The sequence below is a fragment of the Thunnus maccoyii genome, chromosome 3 (assembly GCF_910596095.1).
Source record: "Thunnus maccoyii chromosome 3, fThuMac1.1, whole genome shotgun sequence".
NCBI lineage: Eukaryota > Metazoa > Chordata > Actinopteri > Scombriformes > Scombridae > Thunnus > Thunnus maccoyii.
This window is the reverse complement of record NC_056535.1, coordinates 22,598,389-22,619,580: the sequence shown is the minus strand read 5'-3', so window position 1 is coordinate 22,619,580 and position 21,192 is coordinate 22,598,389. Positions and strand designations below refer to the sequence as shown.

General features: G+C 39.4%; 2 protein-coding genes across 2 annotated transcripts in view; one reads left to right on the top strand and one right to left on the bottom strand.

Annotated features, from left to right (window-relative positions):
• Positions 1-684: 684 nt before the first annotated feature.
• dctn2 (dynactin 2 (p50)) lies at positions 685-14,745 on the bottom strand. Its single transcript, XM_042407276.1, has 14 exons — positions 14,473-14,745; positions 14,092-14,160; positions 10,678-10,774; positions 9,402-9,463; positions 9,079-9,177; positions 7,961-8,121; positions 7,127-7,280; positions 6,889-6,954; positions 6,609-6,647; positions 6,312-6,389; positions 5,594-5,665; positions 4,343-4,445; positions 3,137-3,228; positions 685-1,551 (listed from the first exon to the last, which is right to left on the bottom strand). Exons 1-14 carry the CDS (start codon positions 14,506-14,508, stop codon positions 1,465-1,467), a joined length of 1,215 nt encoding a protein of 404 aa, XP_042263210.1. The 5' UTR covers positions 14,509-14,745; the 3' UTR covers positions 685-1,464.
• A 1,267-nt stretch (positions 14,746-16,012) lies between these two features.
• kif5ab (kinesin family member 5A, b) overlaps positions 16,013-21,192 on the top strand; it is a 62,502-nt gene continuing 57,322 nt past the window's right edge. Inside the window, exon 1 of the mRNA XM_042407525.1 lies at positions 16,013-16,875. Coding sequence (XP_042263459.1) covers positions 16,747-16,875 — 129 coding nt within the window. The 5' untranslated portion in view covers positions 16,013-16,746. The remainder of the gene's footprint in view (positions 16,876-21,192) is intronic.

Below are 21,192 nucleotides of genomic sequence, written 5' to 3'. Positions count from 1 at the left end.
TACAAATTAGATTATTTACTATTCTTGTGGTGTACTGAAATTGATGTCCGCAAGGAAATTTGATAGTAGAGAAATATGTAAAAGTATGGCAGAATAATTCACATCTATGGTGTGTAGTTGGTAGTATCTTGTATGAAAAAACAGTATTCAATATGGGTCTGAGCTTTATTAAATGCTATGCTGCCATCTAGTGTTCATAAATGAGCATAACAATACCTTTATAATACAAAAGAACAGACAGGATTTTTTTTTAAATGATTTTGAATCCTGTGGCAGCAGGGTGAAATTTTAATTAAGTCAAGTGTGATTTTCTAATTTGAAATTCCCCATAAAAAAGGTGTTTTCCATGAAGTATCATGGCCATTATTCCACAATACCAAAAAAAAACCAGATGACTCATCATTAGGAACTTGTTTTTGTGCTCGTAGCTTTCACTGAAAGTTGGTATGTCACCTTATCTCCACTTTGTTACATCATGTTAGTGTGTTTTTTTCCATATTGTTCACAAAAGAAGAATGTTTCTATGGAAGAGGAGTAAGAGGACCATAACACGTTCCAATATGTTAAGTCATTTTCTAAGAATACTGTGCAGTATTTAACTGTAATTACAAACAACAGGCAGGCAGCTACAAATATTAAATAAAAAAATTTAAGATTTACCCATGAAATAAAGAGGGGCCAAGCTTATCGCACTTTGTTTTATTGATCAGTTTTCATGACCACAGATGTACAATACAGTTGACTTGTAGGCAATGACAAAGCAGATTAAAAGTTTTGCATGTGGCATCTGATCTCAGTCATAATAATATAGTTACAAGCGACTGAGCGTGAAGAAACAATAAGGTACACAGGCATATTTACAAGCTTTCCTTCCGTGACTTGGCCCTGACACTCGCACAATGTGCTCCTGCTACAATACTGCAAGACAGTAGATCTTTTTTTTTTTTTTTTTTTTTCTACACAGTTGACAACATCTCCAATGTGTACATCTCCAATGTGTCATCTATCAATCCAACATTACTGTGATCCGTTTAATTTGACCAAAGTATACAGTACAAATCCAGTAATAGTGTGAGGCTCCAGAAGGAATGGAAGAATTTCTTATATTTAATACTAATAATTATAAAAACCAATCCAGTCTAAAACTCAATAAGCTTAACAGGGGACTGCATTCAGTGGCATGTGTAGTGGACAAATGTGTTTTCAGTTGATATCAATTTGATGCAAGAGAAAGGAAGAAGAAAGGAGGGTGGACAAGAACATTTGGTCTTCTTTATTTTTCCATCACTCCAACTTTCTAACATTCCACTTTGTGAAAAAAAGGCAGAGGCGGAGGAAGAGAGCAAGAGAGGGATGGCCAGAAAGGACAGAGTTAAACCCAAACCGCCCTCTGTGCTCTCCAGCCAACTCTTATTTGTCCATGTTCTACACTCTCCTAGTTTTGGGCCCAAACACTACCACTGTTTATTTGGACAGCTTCTTCATCCTCTGATCTAGTGCAGCAAAGTTCTCCTCTATAGCCCCCAGGTTTTCCTTCATCGTCTGCTGGACCTGAGAGAGAGACACAGAGAGAGAGAGAGAGAGGGGAGGGGGGTAAAAGCCAGTTAGGTGAGCAGTGAAATAGAGGGAAGACAGGAAGAGTCAAGAGTTTGGAGGAGATGTAGGTGTACAAGTTTACAGGAGAAATATATTGATCTGGGCAGAATAGAGAGAAGTGACGGGAGGGAAGCTGTGCTGGTGGAAAAAGTGACAATGATAGATTTAAAGGTTCTATTTGTAAGAATCAGAAATTCCTTCTCATTAGTGACACTGGTGGCCATTAAGTGAGCTGCAGTCAACATCCTGTTGCCTGCACAGCGAACAGTGGCGCAAGACTATTGCAGGAAATGTATTTTCCTCGCTTACACTTCTCATAATAACATAAAAGATCTCTAATGTTGTGTTTTGCACAACAAGCATCTCTCACTGCAACAATTTTAATAAACAATTAATCGCTTGAGTTGTTTGATCAACAAAAAAATACAACATATTCACTGGTTCCAGCCTCGTCAGTGTGAGGATTTGCATCTTTTTTAATTAAAAAAAATCTTAATAATTGTTAGCTGCAGAACTATTAGATATATTTATATAAAGGGATGCAAAGTGAATTTCATAGAGCAGTTTAAACACAATTACTAGAAATGCTATTAAAAGTCATCATTGAATGGCAATGTTGTACCAGGAGCCTGAAGAGTAACTGTGCTTGCTACATGTTGAGGTTTGATCACAGATATATGGCCACTGTGACGTCACCCAGTGGTTTCTGAAGAGAGGTTTTGAAGCCATCTTAGCAGTGCCTGACTCCACCAACTCCCAGCTGATCCAAAATGGGCAAAGAGTTGGAGCTGAGGTGCTGAAACAAGCCACCTAGCAGCTAGTGACCTGTCACGCAAAGCAGCCATGTCCTTAATTATGCATTACTTTACGGCTTAATAAAATTAAAAAGAAAGAGTTATAAAAAAAATTCACCCCCGTACAGTTGTCATGAAAGGGTAAATTAGCTATAGAGACCAAAACCGTTTTTTGTAACAGGCTGTAAGCATGTTTATTTCTGCTGTAAAGTTGGGCATTTTAACATGGGGGTCTATGGGGATTGACTTGCTTTTGGAGCCAGCCTCAAGTGGCCATTCGGGATGCTGCAGTTTTTGGCACTTGCGTGTTGGCTTCGTTTTTCAGTCCCGGAGATTGCCACTTGTGTTTGATGTATGAAGAGATTAGCTGCTCTAATGTGACAGCAGTTAATCTATGGTTTGTAGTCTTTTTGTGTGTATACCAATGAGACAAACCTGCAGTTCCACTGGCCTCACTGGGGGAACTTTCAGACAGTGAGCGGTTATTGCTGCCACCTCCACTGTGGCCACAGAAACCACACAGATTGAAACGACACAAGAGCAGGTTTTACTTGTATCTGTGCAGGCTACCTGATATACACCTCTTCACCTGCGATAACTGCTCACAATCTGAAAGCACTTTAATAGTGATGCCAATGGCTCACATGTGACACTGCATTTTAGTGTTAAAGATTGTTAAAATTAAGTTCAGTTAGAAATGGATTATGTCCAAATACATTTAAGAAATGCCAGCTTGAACTTGTTACCTGTGTTAGCAGGGTGTTATTGTCCTTCAGAGAGTTGTTGATCATCTGCTGAGTGGTGTCCAGGTGGGTCAGCAGCTGGCCAAACTGCATGGCTACGAGACAGAGGGGGGGGGGGGTTGGATGAAGAGAAATCATGAGACAGGAGTGGAGAGAGAGGGAGAAAGTATAAATTGGATGGAGTATTGGTTCTCAAATTAACAAATTTCTTTTAAAAGATGCAGTGTTATCTTTGCTTTTTTCTTAGCGATTAATCTTAGCTGATGAATGACTGCTTGAAAGATAAAAAAACTTTTAGAATTTCACTTGTTTGCCTTCATCATGAAAGAAAGGTCAGGAGAGAGAAATAGGGAGGAAAGAAATCAGTGCAGCTGAACCCTATTGAGTGAAGAACACTTTAGCTTCAGACTGTGACAAATCGGTGCAAAGGGAGGCTGGATGATAAATGACCTCTTTCAGCTCTCAGAAATGAATTATCAATACAATCTATTAATGCCAAGGTTCTGCTTTCATGTGCTAAATAATAAAAAGATGATAATTTGATCTAAAATATCATGCATCTCTTTCTCCCCAAGGGGGTGTTTAACAGTATTGCAAGATTTAGTCTAATTCTATTACCATTTTGAATCTCCCTTTCACTGATATTTTGCCCTTTGTTGTAATAGAATGGCATGGTTTCGGCTAATTCCATTATCTGTCTGAATCCCATTTTCGCTTAGTTTTCATCTTTTGTCTCACACACAGACGTTCCCATTGTGAATGCAAATTTTCCAGACTAAGTATTACTTCCCAGCACAGATGCTGCCTCAAACATGATCCGGGTTCACATCCTGTTATGTTCTGTGGTTTCATTGTACATATTTTGAATCTTTAATGGCACTCCCCCACCCCCCACTAACCTAAATACATCTTCTCCTTGAACCCTCTTGGGTGCCATTTCAAGGTTCTTCTACACTCACATAAAGGAATAGAACATAAATGATCCAAGTTTTCATTGTTATGATCCTTACTGCGGTGAAATATGCTCCTAGAGCAATATTATGACAGTATTTGCAATATCTACCAATTACTCAACACCAGAACACTCATATACTGTTAAGGACCAAAGTGATCTGACAGTAACCTCTCCCACATAAACAACTCATATTGTGTCATAGCTTTGAGTGTTATGTGAGGGCACAAAGCAAATCTTGAGTTTCAGTGCGTTACCTTGCTCATGCAACTCCTTGACAGCCACAAGCCTCTGCACCACCTGAGGTATAGAAGTGGACATGGCATCCCACTTCTGCACCACGTCATAAAGCTGCGACACCTGACGGGTAAATACACACACAGTTAATACCAAGAGAAAACCCTCTTGCCAAAAGACTAAAAGGAAATGTTTACTTTCCCCAAAGCCCCAGGTTTTTCCTTAGTTTTTATGATGATGTAATAATCATTGTACTGATACACATTGATTAATGAATTCCCACCACGCAGTCTTTAATAAATATGGTGTTAGTGTGACAATTTTGCTGTGTAACACATTTGAGCAGTGAGGCGACATTGTGGTTATTCTTTCAAGCTCGCCTGTACACACCTACACTGATAATCAGATGATCAACAGTAACACCAACTTGACTCCAACTTTGCAGTAGCACAGAATGCCAGAAATAGTCTTACACTACTTGAAATTTTGCCCTTATTAGAGCTTTGTTCGGATGATCTGTTCACTCTCTGCTGTAGGTTTTGGCTTAGGACATGGGCGTGGTTATTGTGCTTTCAATGACATTATTATAGATTATCCTACAAGTAATTATGTCACACTAATCAGTAAATCGCAATTACAGTATTTATCTGAAATAATCAAACAGCAAAAGTACAATAACCTTAAAATATATGAACAATAAAACACTTTGCATGAGTTTGCCATTACCTATAATGATATAATTAGCATGGCATGCCCTCTACTGGCCTATTGAGTGTGCAGCACTTTAGAAAAGTTTCTGCCCAAAAGTCACAGATATCACGCAGACTTTAAAACTGGATCTAACATGAAAACCTGAAAAGGTTTAATTCATTAAGAGATACTGACTCTAAATTAACAAACCACCAAATAGACTCAGACTGCTTATAGGCTACAGCAGCTGTTAGTTAAAGACTAATTCAAATTTAACATATGGCTTCTCTTCACTGGTTAGTCTGGCTGCCTGTACAAGCCAGATTATCTTCTGTGAGGCTACAAGATTAATAGATATATTATACAACTTCCTGACAAAAATATCTTAGCTCTTATGACTGCAGGTATCTGCAAGGACAATCTTCCATTTGAAAGTGTTTTGGTGCAAAGGAAATAACAGGAGGACTTTATGTCCCTGGAAGCTGTCTTTTAAAATATGAGAGCACCTGAGATTATTATTGCATTTAGTGTGTATTAATGGTTGTGCACAGTTTGGGAATTAAACTCAAAAGATTACATACCTTGTTTTGTGTATCAGCATCCTCAATGGCTGCTTTGTGTTTGGCAATCTCATTCATCTTTCCAAGGACACTCTAAAATGAGAGGGGAAAAAAAGTCATTTATGCCAATTGTGTGAGAGGTGGCATTTTAAAGGCATTTAGATGCATAATGGAAAAAACGTGATTGATTAGATAAATGTCAACACTGTGGGAAATATGGTGGTGAAACTGATGACAGGTTCACACAGCAGGCTACGTTTCCATATGGAAATCAAGATATTTACAACTTACAAAAACACCTTTTTAAAGCTCAATATTTATCAGTATTTCACAAATCAAATACATTCGTGAGTTTTAGTAATTTAATCATTCAGTCATCCATAGTGTGAGGTTGTTTTATTATTTTTTCAGTACTAAAATAACAGTTAACCACCTAACCACTAGGAGCCATTGTCCAGTCACTGCTGTAAGAAATGAATGATTTAAAAAAACAATTTTTTCACATCTGTAGTTAAAAAGATAGAGCATGCCTATGAGACAGCTTTTGATTCACTGGATGACAATCATTAGTCAAAAAAGCTTTCACACTCTGAAAGATGTCTCAGAAATCTCACTGGATGTCACCTTTGCCAGACCCTGACAAACCGGCACCCATTATTTTGTCACATCCTGGACTTATCTCTGTACTGACTGCCAAGACATAAAATATTGAGCTTGTCATAGAACTCTGTAGTTGTACCTGCAGTCTGGCCTCCACTTGATCCAGAGTAGCGGAGTCCAGCGCACTGACCCTCGCCTGCAGGAGCTCTAAGGTATCCTGATACAAACACATACAGGCACAGTCAAACAGACACAAGTTATATATGAGCTTGGGCCCCAAACTTTGTGTTCTTCCTACTAGCACAGCAATAAACAAACTGGTTGGAACTGATGTCATCTTTGAAGTATGACCCAGTTCTCTGGCTGCACATCAGATACAGAGTTATGAATACACAAACTGCATACATGTTCCAAAAGAAAGTAGTTCACTACTCACCATCAAACTGGCTCCTTGTATGCCAGCACTCAAAGGTCCCTACAATATAAAACACATTTATTTTAACAGCAGACAATGGAGCCGCCCCCATAATTTACATAAATCAAGTGGAAGATTTTATTTCAATTTCTCTTTGTGGATGGTTACACAGCAACGGGAGCATGAAAATTCTGGTGGCGTGAGAGTGAAAGAGAGAAGCAGATCAACAGAATTAGTGTGAATAAGAGAGAAAAGCATTAGGGAGGATGTGTGTAATGACTGTGTGTGAGTCCGTGTTTACCTGCTTGTCTGATCCTGAGCCAACAGCTATCTCCAGCTCAGCTAGACGCTTCTCCAATTCCGCCATCTACAGGGATAAAACAAGGCATCACATGGCTGGCAGTGACAACAGCTTCCCACAAAAACACACGCAAACACCCACGCACATACCTTCCTGCCTATTGTCCTTTTTATTGCCATCAAATATTCTGACATTCCTCTCATGAAAATGAAAACAAAACACTCCCTTTCCACTTTACCTTGGCCGACTCATTGAATTTTTCCTGCTCGGGTCTGCTGTGTAGCTCGTAGAGTACCACTCCATCTGGGCCCTTAGCTGATGCCGTTGGCTTGCCGTCTCCTGTGGCGCTGCCACGGCTGCCCTTGGCCGCTTCCAGCTGGGTGAGCAGACGCCTGTGGGAAAGAAGGAAAGGTAGACACAAAAGGATTATTAGTTCAATATGGTTATCAGCCCCATGTGCTGCTGTGTCTGTGCCTCCCTTTTCTGTCTTGCTTTTCAATACTTTCAGACTCTCTTGTAAATTGCAAGGTCAAAGTGAGCTTGGATCTTTTTTAGAAGACAATTTTCATCATTTTTTTTTCTCTCTCCCTTGTGTTGCTGCCAACTTCCCCTCTCCATCATCACTTTCCTTACTGCGTGCTCAGTTTGGGGTCTGACATGTACCAGCAGTATGTTTCTATTCTCAATGCCTTCTCTCAGTTAATCTCTCACCTTCCTGAGTTTTCATCTCCCTTCCTAAATCATCTGTCCATTAATTCGTGTGCTCCCCAGGTAGTGCTACACAGAGATCAACTGGGTTTATAAGGCCAACTGATACCAGCTGTACAGCCTTACCCTTAATACTCTCACTACTAATATATGGGTTATAGTCCAAAGCTCAGTGAATTTAATCCCCCTGCTCTTCACTCTGACCAACTCTTGCTGACTCCTTAAATTTCTTCATACTACACCCCTGTCTCGGTCCATCTACTGCCTAGTATCTCATCCCTCTGTCACGGTCTGACAGGTTGTTGCATCAAGTTTCAGCTGCCAGATGTTTGTGCTCTTTCTCTCTCATCCCGTCCCAGCTCACCTGGCCAGTGCTCCATCAGGGTCAGCCAGGTTGATGTGTGCCTGCGGTCCCAGGAGTGAGTCAAGATGGGCAGAAACCAGCTGCTGTTTGAGCTGAGCTGCCTGCTGGGCAAGTACCACTGGGGTCAGGCGCTCCTCTGCATTGCTTTCTTTTGTGGCAGCCTAGAGGCAGAAGGGACAACAACATCTTTGAACAACTTCAAGACAGCAATGGCATTTTATGGAGGGGGTACAACAATATCGAGCTGCAATGATTAGTCAATTAATTGATTAGTTGCCAACTATTAATCACCAAATATTTTGATAATCAATTAATCGTTTGGAGTCATTCTTTAAGAAAAACATTTCTAAATTCTATGATTCCAGTTCTGGTGTCTTTAATCTTTTAAATAAAGTGAATATCTTTGTGTTGTGGTTTAGACAGAAGAAATTTGAGGGCATCACCTTGGGATTTGGGAAACGGTGGTTGACATTTTATCCCCATTTTCTGATATTTTGTAGACTAAACAACTAATCAACAGACTAATCGATAATGAAAAAAAATATCATTAGTTGCAGCCCTACAACAATGTTGGGGTTGATGACTAGAAGTCCGTCTGGGCCGAGCATTTAATCATATGAATTCACAGGCTGAGTTAGAGTGCAGTGTTAAGACTCAAACAGCAGCATCCACTGCTCTGTGTGCAGTTAATGACGCCCAAAGTTTAATTAGTTTCTGGGTTGTGGGGTCTGTGTTAGTCTGAAAATCAACTCCTTGCACTGGTTTTAATCAAAACTCATTGTCAGGTTGAATTTAAAGCTTCAGTGCACACAAAACACTGACAACACTGGCAACCAGTGCAACTGTATGAACAGAGTATAAAAATTACACCTCTGGAATTGTTCTTACCAAGAGGTTGCACTCCCTTTAATAGATACATGATGACATGGTCAAGAAGTAGAGCAGGGGAAGGTCCCTCAGTGTAAGGCTATTGAATTTGTGTGCAGACTGCAAGATAAAAGCTGGGTAATTGGATTGTAAAATCCATTCTGACTCTTGCGGGCAAAGGACAAGTGTGCTTCTCTGTGTGTGTGTGTGTGTGTGTGTGTGTGTGTGTGTGTGTGTTAATGGCAGTTCACCTGGATGGCATCCACCTCTTGACTGAGTTCCTGGATCTCATTCACCAGGCGCTGATACTTTTGCTGAGGTGTCTCCTTCACTCCACAGCCCTCTCCCAGCTTAACAAAGATGAGAGCAGGGAAATGAATATGAATATTGCAAACAGCAAAATGGGTCTAGTACAGACAGAGCAGCCTTGAAACAAGCTGGAGAATTTGACTTTAACAGAAAACATATGCATCGAGTGAAATAAAAATTATAATGGTGCTGTTACTTTGAAAATGGAACACCTTCTAAAAGTACAAATGAAGTAAAGACTTTCTATAGAACACAATGTACTCACGATTTCAAATTCTCCTGACTCATAGCCCACTCTTCTGCTTTTACTGATTCTGTCTGAGAAGTCTGTGAGAAGGAGACAAATAGGTTGTAAGAGAAAGTGAGAAATAGACCAAAAAAAACAAACCTACTGGTCAGTATGAAGCCCAGTCTGAGCCGCTGCAAGATTTGTGGTTATAAATCGACTAAAGCAGGGATCAGTTTTGATATAGCCATAAAAGAAGAGCAAAAACAGCAGCTCTTGTATTATCTTAAGTTCTCAATTGAGAAATGATAGTACTGTTGTTTCTTATACTTGCTGTTTATGGTGACATATAATTCACATGACTAATAGATAAGTCTGTTGATGATTAAACTGGAAACCGTCTTAGACAACACCCTGATGAAAGCAAGATAGCCGTGCTAGAAAAGAATAGTCTGACTTGATAAACTTTTCCAGTGCAGTCTTAGTGATATTTTATATTCATAATCTGCAATTAATTTGCTCCAACTGTTGTTTTGGCAACAAATCCCATGACATGACTAAACCCAACATTATGTTATGAATCTCAATATTGTCTGACTTTCTTACCCAATCTATGGCACTCAGCTCCAATTCATTCCTACTTAACATTTAAATATTTAGAAACTATGTGCTTGATCTTACTAAAGGCAATGTTTTGCTTACCTTAAAGGATAAGGCTGGAGATAAATACATTTTATCACCAACAAATCTCATTAAAAGACCAAAACCAACAATGAATTCATCCTACTAAAAAGTACTACCTGTGTAATCGAGGCCTGATGTAATTTATTCTTCTGTATATCACTGTCATCCTTTTTTTCCATTACCATGAACATAGATACTTTAGTTTATTAAGAGTCAATCTCACATACGCCACCTTAGTGCCAAAAATACCCAATGCATCAAATATATATTAATCCGCAGGTGAAAATAGTCCACAACAAACGCACCATTTACTCCAGTTTAAGTAATGGTCACTAAAAAAAAAACATAGTCCTCAGCAATGTAGCTCAGCCTTTTAAAAAAATTAAACTATATTTTTGATATATATATATAGTTTCCAAATATTTAATTCTTCAGTGGGAAGAATAGGTTTGCAGCTGAGTGCCACAGACAGGGTAAGAAAGTCAGACAGTATTGAGTCATAACATAATGTTGGTTTTAGTCTTTTCATGGGATTTGTTGCCAAAACGAAAAAAAAATGTATTATAACTCCAGCCTCATCCTTAAGTAAGTCAATTAAGTTAATAAGTTAAGTTGTCCACTATAAACTGACCAAGTCCCTTGGTGCTGATGTGCTTGTCTTTGAACTTGTCATAGGCTGCGTTGGGGTTGACCACAATCCTCTCCACGCTGTCACTGCAGAGCTCCTCCTGTCATTGAAATCCCAAGAAATAAAGTCAGATGAACATACTCACAATATCATAAAGGGCAAGTTAGACTATAGAGACAGCAAAGACTTAAAAATTTCCTTTTACTTGTTGAGCCAGTGAGTCAAAAAAGTCTCAAAGCCCAAGGTAGACTTGAAATATGTTGACAGGTTTGCAAAATCTGAGAAGAAATCTTATACTTGATCATTGCCCCAGAAAAATGATTTAAAGATACCGAAATATACGGCTGACTCAACAGGTGTATCATTGCTTACCAAGGTCAGATACTCTCTGAAATTTAAAGCCATTATAGCCATAAATCATGAAAATCTACAACTTGACTTGAAGAGAACAATATGATTTCCACATGATTTAGAATACCAGCAGGCAAGAGACAAATTAGCAAAAAATAATAGATATCACAGCCATAGTTTCAACTAGGCCTGATTGTGTCATCTTAAGACCATCTTTAAAATGTTTAATTCATCATAAAAATATGTAATTCATGTGGTATAAGTCTACAATGGTAAAAAAAAACAAAAAAAACAATGTTATTTGAATGAAAAAGGCAGAACCAAAGCTGGAAGCCATTACGATTTCTTTTCTAAATGACAATTCTTTGATTAGTGATCTTGGGGAGCACACAAGACTGTGGATCTGTTGATCGAAACTTTCTAGTGATCAATTATGATGAACTAGAAACCGTGGATAGGATTAAAACACCACTGACACAAACAGATAGATGACATGAGTCCGAGCTCACACACAGATTGCTAAAAAAAAGACAGACCAACAAAACACGCAGAACACAAGACAGTTACACAGATGTAGGGAGGGAGGGGGAGGAAGCGGAGGAGAGTTAGTCAGGCTCTTACCAGCTCCTTGGGTTTCCAAAGAGAGTTAGAGAAAGTAACGGAAGAGCAGAGGGAGAGAAAAAAAGTAGGGGGGAAAGAGAGAGAGAGAGAGAGAGAGAGAGAGAGAGAGAGAGACAACACAGATTAATGTGGTTATCACATGCCATGCACACAACAGGAACAGTTGGCCAGGGTTGGGGAAAGATAAGAAAGAAAGCAGTGTTCTGAGAGCGGCTGCTAAAAACCCTGGAGACATTTTGTTCAGACACTTATGATGTCTCCAGTTCTTTCTCTCTTCCCCAATTCAGAGTGGTGTGATGGTCCATTAACACCACCGAGTTACTTTCTCTTTTGATAATAAAGTGTACTTCATAATGCAGTGCGACCACATGCTCCTATGGAGGGCATTGCTGGTCTCACTACATTATTCTATGGATGCAGGGGATTGGTGTTTTAAAAAAGACAACACATGAGTCAGAATGAATGGTAACAGGTGGATTAAAAGGTGCCTAAAAGAAGTTAAGTAGGGCCTGAAAACACTAAAATGTGTTATGTTACAGACTTTAATATCTATCATAAGTCATTCAGCTCAGGTAAACTCTTACCAGCATGCAGTTTAACCTAAATGAGGATCTGCTAGACTAAACCAAAGCAGTTAATATATCCAAGTAAATCCAAGGCCCCTGTACACTGTGCGATCTTGGGCTTTCCCAAACAAAAACTGTAGGGGAAACAAGGTGAAATCTTTGGCCATGCATCAAAAACAGTGGTCTTAGATCACACTGTGAGACACCAGCGGTCCATTTGAGCTTTGGCAACCACTGTCAATATCTTGACTGTGTCAGAAATTTAGAAACAAAATCTCACAATGGCACTACTTCAATGACCAACGTCTACAAACCAATTAATTGGAAAATGGGATGAATGCAAAATAAGTGATGCAGCATCATATGCACTTTTTTGACTAAAGTTTAATCAAAAACTTTAGATAAAAAGATGGAAGGAAAACAAAAAAGAAGTTTGTGGGACTCAAAATGTGTTAGCACTGTGGCCAGAGCCTGTTTTATGTTTGGCTGCATTTTCAAAAAATTGGGGTGAAGATATGAGCTGAAAATGTGTCTGTGTCACATTTTATTTTTCAACCATAGCACTACTATTCACCAGATATTTATAATACAATCTCCCATGCCTAAAAATTGATAATGTACAGTCTGACACAGACTGTGACCATGATTTAGTGTGACATGCAATAAACCTGCAAGATTACAGTTATCGCACAGTGTGTAGAGACCTTTAAATGTCCAGTTAGTCAGAATAGTGTGGTTAGCCAGGAAGCAATTGTTAGAGCATGACAGGTTAAAAGGGAAAAATTTGAGACAAACAAACACTTCTTTCTCCTGGTAGTGTCTCACACTCACACAGACACACTTTTTAGCCTTCACTGCTTTGTCAGTGAAAGAGGAAAATATAGTGTTGCTGAAAACCCATCAACATCATTATGCCCTTAAAAGTTTAAATGAGCAACGCAAAAAGGAGGAAAAGAATCAATTCGTTGCACTTCAAAACAATCATAAATTGATGAATTACAGAGCACAAAAAGGGGGCACTCCATCAGTCTATTTCTCATTTCATCCCAGTCAATAGAGGTTGGAAAAGTGGATATGAGATTACGTAAACATGCATAAAAAGCATGGCATTAAGCTCACTGAGAGTAAAATGGAGCCACTCTTACTTGTACAAACTATGGTTCCAGGAAGGGTGGGTAAGGGTCAAAACAAGGGCAAAGGTATGGGAGGAACGAATGTGGAAACATGGAAGGGAAGATTCCAGTTAGGTTTCACTCAGCTGATCAGCGAACAGCCCAAACATGTTTCAAAACAGTCTGACCAATAACAATGCTTTACTGTTAGCAAAGTGCTTATAGCGCTGTTAAAAAAAATACTGAACTCTAAAGATGCTGCCATTAATTTTAGATTGCTGATAGATTTCAACAGTTTGATGACATCAAACCATTATCGTGACAGAGTTATAAACTAACTAACTAGTACGTTTTGTTCCCTCAAACCATATATTTAATGGTGTTTGGATGGGACATACAGTGCATCTTTCAGACAAAACAAAGGACAAACTTATTATTTTTCCTACAGAGTTAGTGAGGACAGCACAAATGCAGTGACACTGTTTCATACAGCTCAGTTGTTGATCAGATTATTGAGGTGTATTAATTCAGTTTTGCTAAATTGATGCTACAATGAATTACTTGCCACATAGGTAGTAACAGTAAACAAAGTGATTGCATGGTTTGGGTGTTAATGCACACTGATTATAATGCAGAAATCAGTAACGTTACTTTATCTGTTATATGATACATAAATACTTAGCGTTACTTACTTAATATAGAGCGAATTAACGTAAGCTAAAAGCCTTCAAATTGATAGATCCAGTGTATTCAAAACGTCCCCTTACCGACTCAAACTGAGCCTGGTCATCTTCTGGAAGGTCACCAGTCTCGTACACGTCCGGTTCGTTAAATGCCTGTTGAAACAATTAAGACAAATAAGCATTATGCGATCAAATATTGTGTTTATTGCCGTTAGCCTGGCCAACGCCCTGGCCCATACAACAACACGTATTTGCTAACACTTGTTTTCTGGTGGCTTGTATCACACCACACTACGTCAGCTGCACAGTTAGTAACTAATAATGTACAATTGTTAGTTGTATAGTCAGTGCAAACAATAATAATAGCAGGGGTGTTGGCTAACTTAGCCGTTAGCTGTCACCGCTTTGAGCTAACGTTGCCAGATAGCAACCTAGCTAATCTGTCTGCTAGCGTTAGCCACTTACAATTCCTGGCAAATTGGCGTATTTAGGATCAGCCATTGTTGGTTGGGAAGCAAAGACGAGACCAACAAATCAGGAAAGAATATATAAACGATCCTTAAAACGTTCAAATGATCGATGAACCGAATCAAACTGTAACAAAAGCTATCGATAGATGAGCCAGCAGTCTCTCAGCCGGCTGATGTGGTCACTTGCTTCATTTGACAGCGTGTGCGTTGGGTTTCTAGCAAGCGTTGGCGAATGGGCGGTGTTGTGTTGACTACATCCACGGGAAACAGTTCGGCGGCCTGCCACAGCCAACAAAACAAACATCCCCGAAAAAGTAGGGCATCGCTGCGCATGCGTACCGTTTGACCAATACGATTTACGGATGTTAGCATCATTGTAAATGAATTCCCCTGTCAAAAACTGCATTTTATGTTGCACTCGTCTTGCTTTTAACAACTGATTCGCTCTAATAACAAAATTATTTTGCCTTTATTTTTGAAAATGCTTCGTGGTTGAGTTGTAACAGAGTAGTCACACGGTGGCGCTAAATGTCCGACCAAGCTATTCAATCAATGAGCCAAAGATGGTGGATTACCAAGATGAATCACTCTGATGGAAAAATGGTCCCGTTCACTCTCTTGCAGATTTACAGCATATGCAAAGAATATATAGTATGATATGCCACTACTGTACTGCCGTTCTCACAGGTTTCTAGCTTGAGTAATATTTATACTACAATATTTTTCAGAGCTCAAAGTTTTTACCTACTTTTGATTTATCATTTCAATGAAAGTGGCCCTTATTAGGGGCCACACTGGAGGAAAAACAACCACATAAACCTTCCAAGCAAGAACCACATTGAATCTTTTTCCAGATCGGGGCAAAATCTTATAAACACTATTAGATCAAAAAGTAAAATGTTTTGCACTGATATTATGTACCCTATTTGTTACATACCATCACATCTTTCACTACAAATGTCTTAAATGTTATTGCTATTGATAAAATGATATTTTCCTCTTTTTTTTATGTAAGCTTACTATACATCTCAGTTGTATTCATTCTTGCCTTGGTCATTTTTAGCCAAGTAGAACCAAGTAAAACCCAGATTTTTATAGGAGCATTCCATCAATTTTATCCTTTTAAAATTGTTTACTCATGAGTAGTCTACTCAACCTGTGAAAACAGTTGGATAATTTATTCTATGGTTTGGGAGGAGCTTGCTAAAGTCTGGGAAAATAACCCTTGATGATGTCACCAGTGACTGGGCTTGAGTCTTCAAATTTACAAGAAAGATGACATTACAAAACTGGAGGCGTGGGCATTTACCAGACAGGGGGAGCCTAATGAACACCTCTGAATTGCATTATATAAAGTGTAGGGTCCAAGATCTTGACTCATAGAGACTATTCTCTGCTGCTTCAGCTTTGACAATTCTTTAAGAAAAACCCACCAGCTTTACAGAAGTGCTAAATAGTTGGCATGCCCCTTTAAATCTCTGGGCAACAATTATGGAGACTTTGGTTGCCAATGAGCTCAACAGTCATGCAAAAAAACAGCATTGCCATGGCGACCAGTCTGGTGCGGACAGACCTGCATATAAAAAGATGCTCTCCTCCAAAACTACTGATCATAAACGTCTCCACCAGATGCTACCAACATTTTCAGCTTTTGTGAAAGTTGCTGAAACTTAAGTGTTGGATGGTTAAAATGAAAGTTGTCTGAACTTTCCCGTCGAGGCCAGGGCAGAGTTGGTAGCGGGAATAAGAAGCAGAGTTGGAGCTCTTCACCCTACTCCGTGGTCCCTTCTGCTCAGTGGTGCTGATGAGAGAGGATTTGAGTCGCTACTTCACCCCGCCCCGCCCCCAGTGAGAGAGCAGGGATGACAGTGATGCAAGGCATGCTTGTAAAAGCCTGCAGCTTGTCCAGACACTGCCGACCGGACCAGTTAGGACTTACAACTCTCCATCTGTTCTCCACCATTCAACTGCGCTGAGTTTGCTTTGAGGGGCGTTTTGAACAAGAGACACCCTCAAACTGCTTCTTTTTTGTCTTTGTTTTACATTTCTTCAATGAATTTGACTGTAACAAAAACTCGTAGTTGTCCATTCTTCCAAATGCTTCGCCTGCCAGTCTCGCTTTGCATGTGGGTATAGTCGGTGGTTTCAGCCTGCGTCCTGGTCTACGGGGAAAGGTTGCATAGGGATTTGATTATTTTATTTTTATTTTAATGTTTTAAGAAATTCCTCTTTATTTTTTGGAAGCACATCCACGGTTTTTCCCCCCACAATGGCTGACGCTAACGCAGAATGCAATATCAAGGTGTTGTGTCGTTTTCGTCCACTGAACAAGTCCGAAATTGTCCGTGGAGATAAGTTCATCCCAATATTTCAAGGAGAGGACACTGTCATCCTTGGGGTAAGTTATTTCTCAACCCTTTTTGTCACCTGTCCGTGCAGTCGATGAACGCTAACGCTAGGGGCTACACTTTTCATCTCTCACACACATGAAATACTGGCCAGACAAGACTATAGGCTAAAAGGCTTCTGACAGGGATCAAACTAAGTGTAGCCTTTATCGATATTCTGATGATCAGCATGTTGCATTGTCCATTTGTGTGTTACTACCACTAAAAGGCAAAGAGGCTTCCCAAAACCATCATTTAAGGTATAAGTCTTGCAGAAAATAAATGCTGGATCAAATTGATGAACAGCTGCTCATATTTTTTTTTAGATGATTTGCCAGCATCTTCTCTCTCATACAGCCCAAAATCACTGACCTCCTCAAGCCCCAGCTTTGTGATTTAAAAAAAAAAAGAACTTAAAAACTCATCCATTTCTGAAAAATCATCTGGACCCCACCTTTGTAATCCCACACTGTTCCTTATTATCTGCCTCTCTGTAGTATTGATCTGCTTGATTTTAGTGTGTTTCCTGTCTCAGAAAATTATGCAGGTTTGATTGATGTTGATGATGTATCGTGCAGTCAGCCGTTAATGCACCGTTGAATTATCAGGTGCTGCAAATGTAATGAGTCATAATTATGTTCTGTGGGTTGTCTCTGTCCAGTGAATGGATTTTTGGCTTTGTCTCAGTACAAACAGAATAGCAGCTGATGATTACTGTCACTGCTTTGGAGCAACAGTGAAAATGAACTAAGCTATAAAAATGTTTATTAATCTGATGGATACATACCTAAGGGTGAGGTTAACAGTGTGATTGTGATCCCTCTGACAGTGACATTTTAGTAGAATAACTGGCCTGCAGACGAAAGATTAGAGTGCTCTAAATGCAAATGTTCTCATTGTCTAGATGTAAAGCACATCTGGGCCAAGGCAAACCTACACACACACACGCATGCAAGCATGCACACACACACACACATACACACACACACACAAATGTATGTAGACTTAGACATGCATACAGAAATATATGCATGCATGTAATGAAACATGTACATACACACTATAGGCCTATATGCATGCATTTCAGTTCCATCCCACAGCTCCTGCTCTCCACCATACACACACACACACACACACACACACACACACACACACACACACACACACATATGTAGACTTAGACATGCATACAGAAGGGGACATGTATGCATATATTGAAACATGCATATGTATACTGTAGCATGCATTTCAATCCTATCCCACAGCCCCTGCCCTCCACCACACACACACACACACACACACACACACACACACACACAGAGGAAGAGAAATCCACACCCATTTGGCCTGAGGGTTGACTTCAAGTGATGAAGACAGAAGAAAATCCCTATCAGCTTACTCTGTTTTCACACACATACGTAAACACACACACACACACACACACACACACACACATAATATTGAAATGCAAGACAGCATTGTCGTGGTGGATCTCCCTGTGTGACTGTCTTTCATATATAGCAGCAGAATGTCTTCCACAAGCAGACTGAATGTTCATTATCACATTATTTTGATGCTATTTGAGGATGGCAGGTTGCTATTATAATAGCTCATATTCGTTCATCCCCACATCAGTCTCGGCAACTGTATTTAAACGTTTTGTGGGTGTATCTGAAAATGAAAATTTCATCAACATGTTCATTGTAGTGGATTATGAGGTTATTGTGAATTACTGTATCTCAATTTTAAATGTTACACTGTTCCTTGAATCATTTTATGAAGATGATTTGTTTGATGCCAGTGCTTCTAGTGATGTGATAGTTTCTGCTCCAGGCTATAGTTTGTCTGAGAGAGGAAATGCATACTTCATACTGGCCTAGAGATGTTGACAGCTGGAAACAGTCTGTGCGGAAATGAAGTGAAATCATATTACCCAATTAAGGGAACTGTGATCTGTCACTATATAAAGAAAACCTATACATTGCTCTGCAGTTTTCCCTACCAACAGAAGCAGGAGCCTTCAAAACTGATAATGTCTAGAAACAGAACAGTGCAATTCTCTACTTATAGTTTCAGCCATTTCATGTATTTCTGCAATTTCCCTCTTTTCAGATGAATGTAATCACTGAAGCATGGGCACAGATTTCATCTTTGTGAATGTAATTACTTTGGAGGCGTTTATGATGTGCAGGGTTTTTAGGTGTGCAAATGTATTCCAAGTATGTGTGTGTGTGTGTTTTTTTCCCCTCTGTAGCTTTGGAATACTCCAAGAGGAAGTTGTAAAAAAATGTGTCTCCTGAGAGTTGAAATGCTGCTGCAGTCAGATTAGATCAGGATTCAGAATATCAAGCCAACAGTCACACGGGCATGTTGCAAGGACCCTGTAGTGACAACTTAGCGCTCGCATTCTGATGGTTGATAAAAACAATTCACATCTGGACAGCGCTGATGGCCTCGCATTTATCTGCTTGAGGAAGTCTCCTTGTTAACTGACAGAGGTAATGATTTGAGTTGTTGAGTGATGGTTTGGCTGCACCTGGATGTCAGGCAGGAGGAGACTTGGATACATTAAAACTCTGGAAAGATGGTGTGTTGGTGTGCTCTGAATTGATGAGGGAACATCTCTGGGGCCTCTAAACATTAGAAAGTGGTGAGGTGTGACTGCTAAGATGTGCTGTGTTTTCATACCAGAGTCAAAACCTGGTGACTCCTGAATGAACTTGGATGTGAATTTTGATGACTTTAACTAAGACCTGTACTTGAACTTTACACAGTAACTTAAACATTAGCCGTCCATCCTTTTAAGCATCATCCTAAATTCCAATAGAAACATCTGTCAATACAAATAAGCCTACATTAGCTGTGAAAATAGCAACATGACAGCTAGAATCATGCAATATATTGATGAGCACAGAACACACAACACAAAAAACAAATTAAGATAACAAAATACACTGTTTTGATCAATTCATTTGATTTCAATGCAACAAATGTACATTTTTGTTTATTCTAACAAGGATTACCTAAAGTGAAACTATGTAACCTTTGCTTAACATTGGCCACTGTTTGCCATTCTCTACACAAATTGTATTTTACAGGAATGAAATGACCTTCATTTCCCAAAATTCTACTCAGTCAGTTCATTTAAGGACATTTTCAGTAGGTGGTGCCACCGAGAGAAAGTTAATGCTTTTAAGTGAGAGAAAGTCTCACTTAAAAGCATTAACTGATTTTTGCTGTGAAAACATTGACATATAATCACCTGATAAAGTTGTTAGTTAGCAAACAGTTGCTCCCACAGACAAACACAAGGTAATTTAGAGTTTTTTTTCTGTCCACCTGATGAATGTCAGATGGCCAAGTCCAATATGTTTAAGTCTCCACCAACTCCTGAGGGAAATATCTGCCTCTTAAGCTGCTAAATGGTCCACTATGTTTACCAGTTAAACACTAATTTTGCCTGTCTGCTGTTTGATGCCAGGCAGGGACTGTACCATGGGTTTATTAGAGCTTTTTTGCTAAAAAAAAAAAAAAAAACAGACTGGCTGCTGCTATAAACAAGGCTAACAAGTCAGGGGAGAGTAATCAAAACAAAGTTGCAAAACTGAGCTGAAAGATGCAAAAACGCTGAGCTGAGGGAAAGTACAGAGTTCTTAATGGGCTGTGGGTTTGTTTATGAACAACCTCTTTCAAATTAAACATTTGATTCATTGCTGAAATTAAAAATTTGATTTATGAGGCTTTAAAATTAAGTTGATTACATAGAGACAAACTTGAGAGGAAGATCTCAACTCATATTGCTTAGACTCGACTCAGGCATCACTTTAGTGACTTGAACTGTGATTCACATGTCACACTGAGGACTTGGGACTTGACTTGACTTCAGGTTTGGTGACCTGACTGCCATAAATGCTCCCCCATGCTGTGCCCACTTGACATCAGTATGGAATCAGTACCATGTCTCTGAAATGTGGAGCAGCAGTGCTACAGTAGTACATTATAGTTGTGGTCCAATGCAGCAAATGCTAAAACCTTTTGTTGCACACAGTAACTACGATAGTGACATTTCTTCTCTGTTCCTTCAATCACTTTTGGACATTGCAACACCATTTCTCCCATGAGTAATTTAATGACAGTAGCAATATGTTACACCCTCTACAGTACCTGTGTGACACAAAAACAAATGCGTTTATTATCATTAGTTTGACTCTTGTGTCTTTTTTCATCTCACATGCATGGCCACCAGCCATTGATACCATGGCCCCCGCAGGGCTCTGCGGTTGGTTGACAGTAATAACCATACTCAGGCTGTACTGCCCCAAGGCACG